Raw genomic sequence first — 14501 nt, 5'->3', positions numbered from 1 at the left:
TAGGGGCGGATGGGGCGGTCGCCCCGGGCCCAAGGTTTTTAGGGGGCCCACCCGCCCAGGCAGGGGCCAATCCGGTCGGTCGGCATCGCATCGCATATGATCTGAGACTGTCATGTCACTGCTCACTGTGTGAGCCGCCCGCCGCCGCCCAGTGGCGTAGGAACTTGGAAGGGGGGCGGGCAGTCCCAGGCAGGAGCAGAAGTTCCTTCCTCCTCTCTCTGTGTGCTGTGGGCGGTCAGGACTGAGAAGCGTGGAGGCGGCGGCCGGCCGACTGGCAGAGCACAGTGAGGAGGACTCGGAGAGAAGAGAAGAGGCGGCAGGGAGGTGGGTCACTGACAGTCTGACTCTGACACTCACCGTCGGTCGGCGTCACCATTTGGGAGGAGGATGCTCTGCCTCTCCCCAGCCTCCCTGGCTGCTCCCTCGGCTTGGCTCGGCTCCTGGGGCATGTATATGATGAAGGGGGGGTGACTGGGGCCTGTATATGATGAAGGGGGGTGACTGGGGGCTGTATATGATGAAGGGGGGGTGACTGGGGGCTGTATATGATGAAGGGGGGGTGACTGGGGCCTGTATATGATGAAGGGGGGGTGACTGGGGGCTGTATATGATGAAGGGGGGGTGACTGGGGCCTGTATATGATGAAGGGGGGGTGACTGGGGGCTGTATATGAAAAAGGGGGGGTGACTGGGGGCTGTATATGAAGGGGGGGTGACTGGGGCCTGTATATGATGAAGGGGGGGTGACTGGGGCCTGTATATGATGAAGGGGGGGTGACTGGGGCCTGTATATGATGAAGGGGGGGTGACTGGGGGCTGTATATGATGAAGGGGGGTGACTGGGGCCTGTATATGATGAAGGGGGGGTGACTGGGGGCTGTATATGATGAAGGGGGGGTGACTGGGGGCTGTATATGATGAAGGAGGGGTGACTGGGGCCTGTATATGATGAAGGGGGGGTGACTGGGGGCTGTATATGAAGGGGGGGTGACTGGGGCCTATATATGATGGAGGGGTGACTGGGGCCTGTATATGATGAAGGGGGGGTGACTGGGGGCTGTATATGAAGGGGAGGTGACTGGGGCCTGTATATGATGAAGGGGGGGTGACTGGGGCCTGTATATGATGAAGGGGGGGTGACTGGGGCCTGTATATGATGAAGGGGGGGTGACTGGGGCCTGTATATGATGAAGGGGGGGTGACTGGGGGCTGTATATGATGAAGGGGGGTGACTGGGGCCTGTATATGATGAAGGGGGGGTGACTGGGGTTGTACAGGATGAAGGGGGTGAGTGGGGGCTTCACAGGATGAAGGGGGGATGAGTGGGGGCTTCACAGGATGAAGGGGGGATGAGTGGGGCTTCACATGATGAAGGGGGGTGAGTGGAGCTGCACATGATGGTGGGGGTAAAATTAACTGCACATGATGATGGGGTAGTGGGGCTGCACATGAAGTTGGGGGGGAAGGGGACTGCACATGATGAAATGGAAGGGGGGATAAGGGGCTACAAATGATGAAGCGGCACTGCAGATGAAGTGAGTGGGTGATAGGGGACTGCAATGGATGAAGTAAGGGGACTTCAAATTAAAGTGGGGACATTAAAGTGGATCTCCTATGGCCAGGATCACGTTGGGCAATTTTGTGCGTATTGGCCGTAGGCCTACAGCTTATGTGCAACGTCTTTTTAGGCCATGTCCACACGTGGTGGAATGGTGGCGGGTTTTCCGTATGGACCCACAGCAAACCAAGTGCTGCGGTCCGTACGGCTGTCAATTCCCGCATGGGGACCGCAGCGCTCAGGTGGGAAGGGGGGTACAGGGGCCCAGGTTTTATGAACAGCCCCGGGCCCATAGTCCACTTAATCCGCCACTGAGGACGGGGCACGCGACAGGAAGGCAAGGCATTACCTAACTATAGCAGAAACATGAGCAAGGCTGACCCATCATGGTCACGAAACACTGCTATATACAGTAGTTGGAAAGGTTGAGGTGGACAGATAAAGTCTCATTATACCCATACCAAAATGTGCACATTCTTCTTTTACTTTTGGACCGGCTGCAGTTTGAATGGATTTATTGACACCTGGAAGTAAAAAGCATTGATATTTTACAATTCTACCTTACATGTTGCAAACAAACAAAATATAAAGAACTCGTCCACTGTCATGTAAAACAGAAACTTAGAAAAGTATGGGTCTGTTTAACCAATGAGGTGTCCTGTAGGTGAAGGTTTCTCTGAGAAGGAGTTAAAGGTAACATTTTGGGTTATAGTACCAACCTAAACCGCGACTATTCCATAATAGATGTCCTATCAATATTTCCAAATATGGTGCTGTATTCAAATGCAGCTAAAAAAAAAAAAAAATTGCTTTGAAATTCTGTGCACCTTTAGTCTCAATGTGTGTACTGTGCCTCCCTGCACTGCACAAGCCTGACATTACAATACAACCGCTCATGCAGGAACCGGTGGTGACAGCGGTCAGGGAGCGTCAATCAAGACTGGAGAGAAAGGGTCGGGCAAGCCCTCATTCACAAAAACACCCACTTAACACTTTATAGATCGTTAGAATACAACAGGCAGCATTAAAAAGAAAACAAAAAAAATTATTATTATTACCAGAGATAGGGACCTTTTAATTTAGTTCACACTTGTATAGTCTTTACAAGGATGCGTGGATCATGTGGTAATTATGCAGAACAGTCTAAAGACACACCCTAGAGGATCCTGTGAGCCACGCCCCCTTGTAAACACCGTAAAAATCACCACAAAGTAAAAAATCTCATATTTCTGGAACCGCATAGTGGATTTAAAAAAATAAAAAATAACTTGTATGCTCAAGAGAGCAGAGGAGCAGCGAGAATAAAATAAGAGCAAAAATTGGCTACTTTTGAGCGGCTGACAGGTCCTCTATAAATAGGAAATTTCTTTCTGAAACACTTTGGGGAGCAGAATGAACATTGTTTTAATATTGAATTCAGTTGGGGCTGTATAATTCCCTATGCTGTGAGCGCCCCCTAATAATGGTTACGGATGAAAGAGATATTATGATATTAAACTATGGCTGTGCGAATGGAAACAAGGGAACTAGTGCCAGCCCATATAAATAAGTTGGGTTATTAGTAAAAATACCATAAGTTATGGATTTTACTGTACTATAACTATATAATTTTATCTTCAGTACAAATTCCCATCCTGAACCACCTTTAGTCTCTGTACCATCCCAAATCACCCCAGAATGTTATGTTACCACTTTTCCTATGAAGCAATTACATCTTTTTAAACTCTCACCAAAGTTTTGGTCCAGTGTTCCGTTATTTGTGGTCACTATGGCATCTGTACATTGAGCAGTGAGGTTCCCCTTTTTCACCTTCAATAATATTTCACCAGTCTTAACAGCGTCATCCATGATCGTGTCTTCTCTACAGAAGTCACTCAGTTTCATACCTAGGAAAAAGAAATAGGAAAAAAACTGCAGCAAATATCCTGGGTATTCATGTCTGTTTGGCATTAATGTTGGGTAATAAGGCTCAGAAAGCATTTCAACACATTGTCGTCAATGGATTGGATATATATATGCCAACTTTTCGCGATACTCTTTCAAGGTGGAGACCCATGACAGTGTGTTAAAGCACGCTTGCAAAATAAAAAAACACATGCTTTTGGATGCTAGTGTTCCATGTTATGATGGAGTATTCCCATATCATCCCCATGTTGGAATAATGCTTATTATTGAATGTATTGCATCAACTACTGTTTAAGGGCTCATACTCACTTGCGATAGACTAGCATGATTCTCGGTCTCTCGCATGAAAACCTGGCACTTCCGCCGGCACTCGGACCGGAGCGTGCGGCTACATAGAAATACATGTAGCCGCATGCTCTGGTCCGAGTGCCGGCGTCAGTGCCAGGTTTTCATGCGAAAGACTCGCACGAGAATTGTGTGAGTCTCTTGCAAGTGAGTATGAGCCCTTATAGTGGAAGAAGAAGAGGAAGAAGATTTACAGTGCCAAAACTGACTAAACAGAGCTACCAATCCTGAAAACTCAAGGCAAACATGTTACTTATAAGAGAAGGTACTTGCAAATACACACAGGAGCCTATACCTCACCCACTGACAGAAGGATTCACAGAAGGTAGAGAAGGCTTAAAAAAGCACAAAGCAATATTTCCCTCAATATAGATGATAATCAGATTGTGTATGTATGTAAATTTGAAACTGCAAAAGAAATGTGGGAACAGCTGACAAAAGTGCATGAAAGGATAAATCTCCGCAATAATCTCAATTTAATGAGAAAGTTATATCAGTCTAAACTGAAAAAAGGGCCAAGATGTTCAGCATTAGACAAGAAATACCCTAGAAACTGTCGAGCGCCTGCGGGCATTACGGATGATCTAAATGATTTCCATGTTGCTGCGCTACTACTAAATGGTCAACTAGAAAGCTATGACACACTTGTAACTGCACTATATGCATGCCCAGATTATGAGCTTACATTGGACTAGGTCAGAGGAAAGTTCATAGATGAGTATAAGCGAAAGACAGAAAGTATAAGCAGCAGTGGGATAGCCAAAGCAGAATCTGCTTTAAAAACCCAAGATCTACTGAAAAATAAAAGTAATTTGAAGGAAACACATGAGTGTTTTGTCTGGAAGAAATCAGGGCACCTAAAGGCTGACTGCAGAGTCTGGAAAGCTAAAGTGAATCAGCTGAAAAAGCAAAACAATCAACAGAAAGTCAAAAGTGCCATTACTGAAGAATATAACACTTTAAGTACTGAAGCTGCGTTTACTGTTAATGCAAGTACATCAAAGCATGCATGGCATATAGACTCTGGGTCAACTAGTCATATTACTAATGACAGAAGCTTCTTCTTTAAACATGACCAAAGTAAATCAGAGAAAGTGATCCTGCCTAATGGTCAGTATATGAATTTAGAGGACATAGGACATGGTTACATTAATTGTCAATTCTCCCCAACACAAAGCAGAAAGATCCCAGTAAAGGATGTGCTTTATGTCCCTAGTCTTGAAAGCAATCTGTGATCTGTGAAGAAACTCACAAAACAAGGAAATTGTCATGATCCAGACCGGGTTTTGAGTCCTGTTTTATATTTTTCCCCGGTCTGGTCATGTCAGGGGTTACTCCACCATAACGAAAACCCATGGTGGAGCAACTAAGTACACCCATTTATTAGTTAATTGATTCAGGTGTTCCATGTCAGTGGTTAACCTTTCTTAGCCTCAGTCTGGGTTCAGGTTGGATATTTATCTCCGCTGCTTCCTGCAGGTGATGCCAGTAATAGTTTTTGCCTAAGGCTGCTGTAGCTGACTCTGATTGCTCTGATTTGTCTTGCTGCATTTGCTTTCTGAACCCCCTGTCTCTGTTTTCCCCTTTTGCCATCTTGACTCAGTGTTTCCCTTTAGTGTGTTAACTCCCTGGTTTTGACATGGCTTGACCAGCTCCTGTCTTTTGGCTTATCCGCTACTGACTGTTACTGACCTTCTCGGCTTTCCCCTGACCCTGAGTTTGTTCATTCCGTTTGGTACTGCGCTACAGTTTGTTGCTTGACTCGGCTTGTTTGACTATTCTGCTGCCACCTGTGGTAGCCTTGCTGCTGCACGACAGGCCTGCTTTGTTTAGGTGCAGCCCTGCTTGCCATCTAGTGAAGCCTGCACCTACCTGCATTGCAGCAGCATGACAGAAATGAAGTTACATTTAAATCTGAAAACTGTATCATGTCAAAAAAAGTCACACACTAGCAGAAGGAAAAATCAAAGATGAGTTGTACCAGCTAAAATGCAAGGAAAGTGTATACACTGCTAAATATGTAGAGCATAAGAATTGTATCCATGTACAGCACAGGCATCTTGCACAGAGAGACCCAGAAGCAATAAGAAAGTTACTTAAAAAACAACTTGCTAACGGTATTACAGTTGATCAGTGTAATCAGACAATGAAATATACTAGCTGTCTTAAAGGGAAAATGTCAAGAAAATCATTTCCTAAGAATAGTACTGCAAAATAAGAACAGCTGCTGGACCTAATGCACACAGATGTTTGTGGCCCAATGAGTACTCAAACTCCTGGAAAGAAGAGATATTTTCTCACATTAATTGATGATTATTTAAGATAAAGAGTTGGGTGGGTGTTGTGGTGCACACCTGTAATCCTAGCTACTATTGGAGGCTTGGGCCGTTGGATCACTTAACCTTGTCGGGTCTGGTCCATTCTGTGCTATGTGGATCAGGGGTCTTCTCTATCCTCAGCCTCAATATGGTTACTCTGGGCCAGCTGCTTGGAGACACTAAGTTGATGAAGGATAAGGTGTCCTAGGTAAAAAAAAAAAAAAGCCAACCCATGAAGTATCAAAGCCCTATAAAAAATAAAGATACAGCAAAGATGAAGTTCCAGAGAAACTTGAAATACATATCGCTAAAGTATATAATAAATTTGGGAGAATGCCCAAAATTCTCAGTGCAGATAATGGAGCTGAATATACAAGTACTGAGACACAGAGCGTTTTAAGGAAAAATAGAATCGTGTTTCAGACCACTGTAGCATACGACCATGAACAAAATGGTGTAATAAAAAGAAGGAACTGGACATTTTGTGAAAGTGGAAGAAGTATGCTATTTGACACAGATTTGCCAACAACATATTGGGGTGAAGCAATCATGGCAGCTTGGTGTCTTCAAAAAAGACTACCACATAAAGCTACTGAGAAAACTTCATTTGAGTAATTGAACAGCAAGAACACTGAACTGCAAGACATAAGAATTGGAAAGTAAAGTATTTGTACATATTCCGTAAGAAAAACATACCAAGTGGGAATCTCATTCAAAAGAGGGTATCCTGGTGGGCTACAATTAAACCCAGAAAGGATATAGAATCCTGCACGCAGAAACGAATAAGGTCATGGTAAGCAGAGATGTAATGATTGATGAAAACTGTGTGTCGCTCAAGTTTCATGACATCATACCAGTAGTCTAGCTGAAACAATCTCAGTCAAAATTTCAAAATAACAAGAAAAAGAATGTAGAAAATTGATTAGGTTGTTCAAACATTGAAGAAGCAACAGAAAAATCAGGTGAACCTGAAGTCAGGAGATCATCGAGATCAAACAAGGGTGAACCAGATAAGCGTCTATCCTACTTCGTGAAAACACTACCTGAGTCAGAGTCACTATCATGGGAAGAGATGCAGCAATTACCTGTCTATGAAAAACTGAAGTGGATTAATGCTGCTAATGAGGAAATTAAGTCCCTTCATCAACTTCAAACTTGGAAACTCACAAAACTACCACAAGGCAAGAAAGCTTTCAAATGTAAATCGGTTTTTAAGACCATGTATGACTCTGAAGGCAAGGTTCACAGATTTAAGGCAAGATTAGTTGCGAAAGGATATTCTCAGAAATATGAAGATTATGATGCCACATTTTCTCCAGTTGCTAAGCAGACCACATTCAGGACTCTAATGGCTATAGGTGTTGTACAAAAGATGCTTATTAAATATTTGGACATCAAAACTGTCTTTTAAAATTATGACTTTGAAGAGGACTTGTACATGACTCTGTAAGAAGATGAGCCAGGACAGAGTCAACGGTTCCCGATACACTTTGGGGCTGGAACTATCTGGACTGTCACCACTGTTGCCGGGGGATGGTTCTGCTGGGTGGGGAGGACCTTTGCATTGGACAGCAGGGGGCGTGGGGGAGATAAAAGGGGCTGATCGAAGGAACGAGAGAGATTTGGCAGGAAGGCAACAGGAGAACAAGGAGAAGGTTGACTCCCTCCCCAATGCTCCGACTGCTAACTCCTCATCATCGATCCAGCGATTTGACTTACCAACTGACTTCCCGCTCTCAGTGAGAGATAATCTTACTCACTCTGTCCTTAGCGACCACTTCAGAAGTTTGCACGCTGCCGCGGCCTGCGAGCGCGCATGCTGTTCGTGTTCTGTGCCATTCTAGAGGAATCAACAAAAGAGACTGTTTCTACGTCCCAACGCACTTAAGTCAAGCCAGCCCGGATACATCGGCACAGTCAGGAGACTGTACTTTTCGTTCCTCCGTAACAGAGCCAGAGACATTGTCCACGATTTACGATGCCGGTAGGAGATATTCCAGCCTCTCCTTAACAAGAACTGCAAGCGATAAGTTATCTTTTTCGTACACCTTTTTCCCAAATATAGTGTTTTTGTTCAAATCCTGTTGTTGCCGCCATTGATTTAATCTCCATGTCCGGAGTATTCCTTGTACGACAATAACCTGTGTTAGTAAATCCTGTTAACCATGCTGTGCTTCCAGCTCTTCACTGCATCCAACGAACCTTACTTCCAGTACCCTTACAACTCAACCTGAGGCTTATCTCAAAGAAGGTGAAGAGAATCTCGCTTGCAAACTACAAAAATCTCTCTATGGTTTTAAGCAACCAGCAAGAGTGTGGAACACCAAAATGAACAAAGTCTTATTGGAAAAAGGTTTTGAAAGGGGTCAAGCAGATCCATGTTTATACACAAGATATATAGAAGGAAAGAGGATGTTTATTCTCTTGTATGTGGACGATGTGATTATGGTTCATCAAGAGGAAACAGAAATTGCAAAGGTGACTAAAATTTTGGATTAGCATTTTGAAACTAAAGACCATGGAAATGTGACATATCTAAGAATTCAGGTCCAAAGAGAAGATTAAAGTTTTTTTCTAAATCAAACTTGAAAAATCAACTCAATTCTTAATCAGTTTGGAATGTCAGAAGTCAAAGGTATATCAACCCCAATGGAACCATCCTACTTAAAATTGGAAGGAGAAGATGATCTGTTACGTAACAATGAGAAATACAGGCAGGTAGTGGGGGCACTTCTATACATCTCACCTGTGACTCAACCGAATAGCACAGCAACAATAGGAATTCTCTGCAGATATGTGGAAAAAAGGCAACAAAAGAACTGGAATGCCATTAAGAGAGTTCCTCGATATTTGATAGAGACTCAATATATAAATTTAAGGATACACTGACAAGCAAATGGTGACAATGTCTTGAACTTTTGACTTTCAGGTTCCATATCTCACCATCCACTACTGCTTTGATCATGAGACTACCATCGTTTTATAGAAAGTCATCTTGGATATCTCATACATAAATTTGACTTGCAACTATTCAGCATATGATTTGTTATGAAGCTTCTTGTCAGGTCACTGCATTCTTACTGTTTTGCTCCTGGTGGTAGAAAAATCTTTTTCTTCCTGTATACTACAAATTACAACCTGTTCTCACATTTACTAATAGCTCATTGTGCTATTTGGATGATTCCCAAGCGAAAGGTCACTGGTTCGCATGGAGGAGCTGCCATGAAGAAGAGTTGGCTCGTATGCTTCATAATAGTGAGATCACAGACGTCCAAGCAAGTACTGTGAGACACACGTTACATAAGTCTGGAATGGTGGCCCGAAAAAAGATGAAGAAGCCTCCGCTTCAATATCGTCATAAGAAGCGTTGGCTCAAGTTTGCAAAAAAGTACGAAAAATGGACTGGAAAAGACTGGAAAAGGTTCATTTGGAGCGATGACACGAAAGTCAATAGACTTTGCTCTGATGGGTGCAAATAGGTCTGGAAGAAACAAGGGAAAAGGGGCTAATGGATAGAGAAATTGAAGCAACTGTTAAGTTCGGTGCAGGAAGTCTGATTATATGGGGTTGTTTCACAGCCAAAGGCATTGGATACTTGACTAGGATCGATGGTGGTCTCAATGCTGAGCTAGACATGAGTTATTCTACAAGAAGAGAAAAGGCCCCTTTACATTTAGCGATGCACCAGCGATCCGACCCCGATACGACCCGGTCAGGATCACTGGTGCGTCGCTAAGTGGTCGCTAGTGACCTGCCAAACAGGCAGATCTCACTAGCGATGTAGCGACGCAGCAGCGGACGTTACTTACCTTTCACAAGCAGCGATGCTGACGTCCTCCCGCCCGCGTCCACACGTCGCTCGTCGGTGCCAGCAGGAAGCGGCCGACGAGAAATGGACCCGGCCGATCTCACGCAATCAGCGACAGACAGCGGGGGAGCCGGTCAGAGGTAAATATCACACATAGCGATATCTCTAGCAATATCGCTGCTGCTTCACAAAATCGGTGACGCTTTAGCGATATTGCTGGCGATATCGTTATGTGTAAAACCCCCTTTACTTTGTACACCCGAGTACTATGGTTATGAAAAGGACAACATAGTGTTCCTGCAGGACAACAATGTGAGGCATACATCGAGATTGCTGAATTGGCCCCCACAGTCCTCAGACCTCAACCCAATCAATCACTTGGTAGAGTTGAAGAAAAAGCTGTAAACATACTCAAGTGAGTTGACTAGTATCCACCATCTCTGGCAGCGTGTTATAGAGTCCTGGGATCAGATTTCGGTCAAGACATGCTTGATTCTGATTGAGCGCATGCCCACAAGGATTCAGGCAGTGTTAAAAGCCAAAAATAGATTTACAAAATAATAAAAAATGTAATTTAGATTTGTATGAGCAAAACAGTAACAATGCACTGACATGACAAGAAAATGCATAATTAATCATATGCTAAATAGTTACAAGTCAAATTTAGGATGAGATAGCCAAGATGATTGTCTATAAAATGATGATAGTCTCAAGTTCGAAGTTGTAGTGAATGGTGAGATATGAAACTTGTTAAAAGTTCAAAAACATTGTTACCTTTTTGCTTGTCAGTGTATCTGCAACAGTAGATCTAAAACTCACAGGCTATGTGGAAGCAATGTGGTGACTTAAGTGATCATAGATCAACAAGCAGGCATTTTTTCAAGCTTGGAGAAAGTTCAATTTCGTGGTCCAGCAGAAAACAGGTGTATGTAGCTTTGTCATCTACAGAAGCAGAGTATGTGTCTGTAACCGACATAAGTCATGAGGTCATTTGCTTAAACCAATTATTAGGCAATCTAGGTAAACCATCAACTCAACTGATGGTGATTTATGAAGACAGCCAAGGATGCATTAAACTTGCATGCAGTGAGAAGATCAATACGAGAACCAAACACATTAGCGTTAAACATCATCACCTGTGTGATTTGACGTTAAACATCATCACCTGTGTGACTTGATAGAACGTGGCATAATTGAGTTTGCTTATTGCGAGACTGACCAGATGATAGCTGATATCAAGACAAAACCACTTCCATGAGCCAAATTTGAAGAATTCAAAACTACTGTGGGACTAACAGGATAAGTAGTTGTTGAGTGGGGGTGCTGGAATATTGCTTATTATTGTATATATTGCAACAATTACTATTTACTACTGTTTAATACTGCAAATGTTTCTGTCTCCAGCAATAGTGTAAGAAATACCAGTTGTAAGCTGTGTTATCTTTGTTCCTGAATAAATACATATTCACTTTTGAACGGCTAGACAGTACAGAGGTTAATCCGCTGCCAGCAGCGGGAGACTGTGGAAGGTCCCTTTTTTGGTAGCTTCCCAAGCATTCTCAATAGAGATAAGTTGGGGTTATGGTCAGTAAATGGTCAGTAGTATGAAAAAGCAAAACCTGAAAAAACAATCTTGAAGCCTCAATGCTGGAGACAATTAATATTCTTGAAATCCACTGTTGTCCAGACAGAAGGAGAGCTGTTGGATGAATTTTTATGTGCATCAATTGGCACACAGGAGTAATTGGAGTAAAATTTGTCCTTCCCCTTATTGTAGAAATTGACAATATATACAGATTCAATACAGTGTCACTACATGCAGGCAAAACCCTTGACAGATTGCAACACCCATCACAAACACTATGTCATGATATTGTAGCAGTATTTTCAGGGACAATGGGCTCCTACCCTGTCCCTCAAGCTAGGAGGACCCTATTCTATCCCTGTCCTTCAGATTACCCCTGATGGTGGGGATGTCTGGGTCTCATACCTCGCTAAGCTCCTATATATATGCTTATCTGTTTCCTCCCTTTCTCCCCTACCCAGGGAGGTATGGGACAGAAGTGTACGGAATACCACAATCCTGACAGAGTGGGAATCAGAGAGGAGTAGGTGGGATAAACCAAATGCAAGGAGGATTAGGCAAACACATAAAAACCAAATCCACGGAGAAATCTCCTAAAAACAACTCCAAATGCCTGCATCTAACTCTGTACTCTCCTTCAACTCCAAACCAGGAAGTAATAAGCTATCACTGGCAAGGAAAGAAGAAAGGGGGAGGGTTCTTAAACCTACAGGGAATAACAAACTCAGAACAGCTGATACAATAAGACAGAAAATTCCAGCAGTCCCACTAAGCAATTTAACCTTTGCAGAAACAGAGCAAAGAAAGCCAAAACTGCTAATAGGAAAGTGAAGCCGCTATAACAACTGCAGGTATACGTGTCACCAGACTGCGATTGTCTGAACCCACTTTGTCACGGAATCCATGTGACACACTGGGTGGCCACATATGGACACCTATAGGATTGACTTCTCCTGACAGAATATAAAGCATGTTTGTTGTTCAATTAATTAAGCCAGAATTAGACTGATCTAATGGTCCCAGGGGCTCCTGAAATAAAAATCTCCCGTTCTAGCATAGCAAACAAAACTCTGCAAAATAATTCTGTCAGCTGCCACTAGGGGGGGCTACTTGCATCTTTATCAATATTATTTCCTGGAGGTGTAAAAATAGGTATGTAGTTAGCTCCCCTAAAAATAGGTATGTAGTTAGCTCCCCCTATTGATAGCTGTTGGTAGCAGCTGTGTAGGATCAGCTTGTGAAGGTGCAATATCCTGCCAGTACTCTTTACTGAGGGGCTTGGTTTCAATGTTTGTAAGTGGGACTCTGCTATAGGTATTATTTTTTTGAATAGAGGAAGTCTCTTCTATAGGTCTTATTTTTTTTTTTAAATAGAGGAGAATAGGAGCCAGTGGATGCAACATATGAGGGATCTCTAATCCAAAACCAGACAGGAATATGAGGAACGCCGAACAATCCCAATTTATATAGCCAGTACATCATATCATCCAGTGCTCCCTCTAGTGGAGGCAGCAGGTAACCAGAATGTTATCTTATCCATCTTTATCAAGCCAGGGAATTTTAAGCCATTAGTCATAAAAACTGCGCTAATTGCTAATAACATATAATAAAAGCATGAGTCAGCACAGAGCTATCACCTGACCATTGACACAATATAAAAAGTTTAGTTTCTCTTTCACGTTATAAAGTCAAGTTAAGCAGGTGATTTCCATAATCGTCATTTAAAGTACACGTTAATAATTATTTTTTTCAAAGTTTAGAGATTCCCATGTTACTTCCTTGTACACACAGACACACAATAGTTGTTTTTTTTTTGTTTTGTTTTTTAAAAAAAGCAATTTTGCAATTTATTACAGATGAGCAAAATGATTCGAAAGACCGTGGTCAAGCGACCAGGTCAGTATTCCGTGGTCACTGGATGGGAACACTAAAAACTGCCTCCTACCTTTCAGCAACTGCAGCTCCTCTTTTGATTAGGTGGCCAGGAACGACGTAATTGTCCTTGGTGCTGTGCCAGGCTGGCTTATGAAAGGAGGAGCTGAGGTTACTGGAAGCAGTAGAAGGCAGTTTGTAGTGCTCCCATCCAGTGACCACAGAATACTGACCTCGCAGCTGGACCGGGGTCCTGCGAATTTATTGACTCAAATCTAGAACTTTTTTCTGTCCAATCTGCCCCAATTCTTGCATCTAGAGCAAAAGTGGCATATAAACATATTGTCACAGCCAAATAAAGATCCTAATAAAATATAACGTTTAATCCATATTATTAATAGCTGATAGAACCCTATATTTTAAAAACACTTATTGTCATGATAAGGAGCTAGATTTAGCCAGGTATGTTCTGATTTTAGATAGGTAAAGTGCTTCTACTTCTACTACGGGAGGCTAGTAGCCTACTACTATAGATTGCATATGGTAAGTAGGGAGGATAGTAATAATAATAAGATGATAGATTCTCTGCAATATAATTGATGAATACATTGCTCAAAAACTAAATAATCTAATAACTAGGAGCATAAACTTACATTCCAGCCTCCAGAAAAAAAACCATTAAGAAGTTCAGAGAATGATAGTTTTAAATAAGTTAAAAGAATCAAAATACTCACAAGTTTTTTGGATGGAATCATTACGTTCTGCAATGTGCCTTCCCCATCAGTCACGTTGTATACAGTAAAGAATAGTTGGGATGAGACGTCGTATCTACGAGGACTGCAACCGCCTGTCCATCCTATGCCATGCTCAGACTAAGGAAGAGGTCTGATCACGCGTGACTGGTGACTGGAATCTCCAGATTAAACACGCCTCAACCTGACATTCTCCTCTTTTATCTTTATACCTTCATTTATGGTGTCTTCATTGTCACAGTCAACATATGCAAATTGCCTCTTCAGTGAAGAACATGACTTGAACTGTAGTCCCACTTATTGGAAGTAGTGATTCTAAAGTCAATTTCAACCCTTTAACCCCAAGAGTGGTTTGCACG

The 14501-nt window shown here is 42.8% G+C and overlaps 1 protein-coding gene across 2 annotated transcripts in view; it reads right to left on the bottom strand.

Moving 5' to 3' along the window:
* The window catches only part of LOC141049312 (protein mono-ADP-ribosyltransferase PARP15-like), a 37804-nt gene extending 23524 nt beyond the window's left edge, over window positions 1-14280 (bottom strand). For both annotated transcript variants that reach the window (XM_073545602.1, XM_073545603.1), the window contains exons 1-3: window positions 14125-14280; window positions 3288-3443; window positions 2019-2081 (exon numbers count right to left, since the gene is read on the bottom strand). In XM_073545602.1, the coding sequence (XP_073401703.1) occupies window positions 2019-2081; window positions 3288-3441 (217 nt within the window). In that variant the 5' untranslated portion in view covers window positions 3442-3443; window positions 14125-14280. The remainder of the gene's footprint in view (window positions 1-2018; window positions 2082-3287; window positions 3444-14124) is intronic.
* Between the last annotated feature and the right edge of the window lie 221 nt (window positions 14281-14501).

This window comes from Dendrobates tinctorius, unplaced genomic scaffold, assembly GCF_039654945.1.
Source record: "Dendrobates tinctorius isolate UK_male_01 unplaced genomic scaffold, ASM3965494v1 ptg000143l, whole genome shotgun sequence".
Classification (NCBI taxonomy): Eukaryota; Metazoa; Chordata; class Amphibia; order Anura; family Dendrobatidae; genus Dendrobates; species Dendrobates tinctorius.
This window is presented reverse-complemented; position numbering and strand designations above follow the sequence as displayed.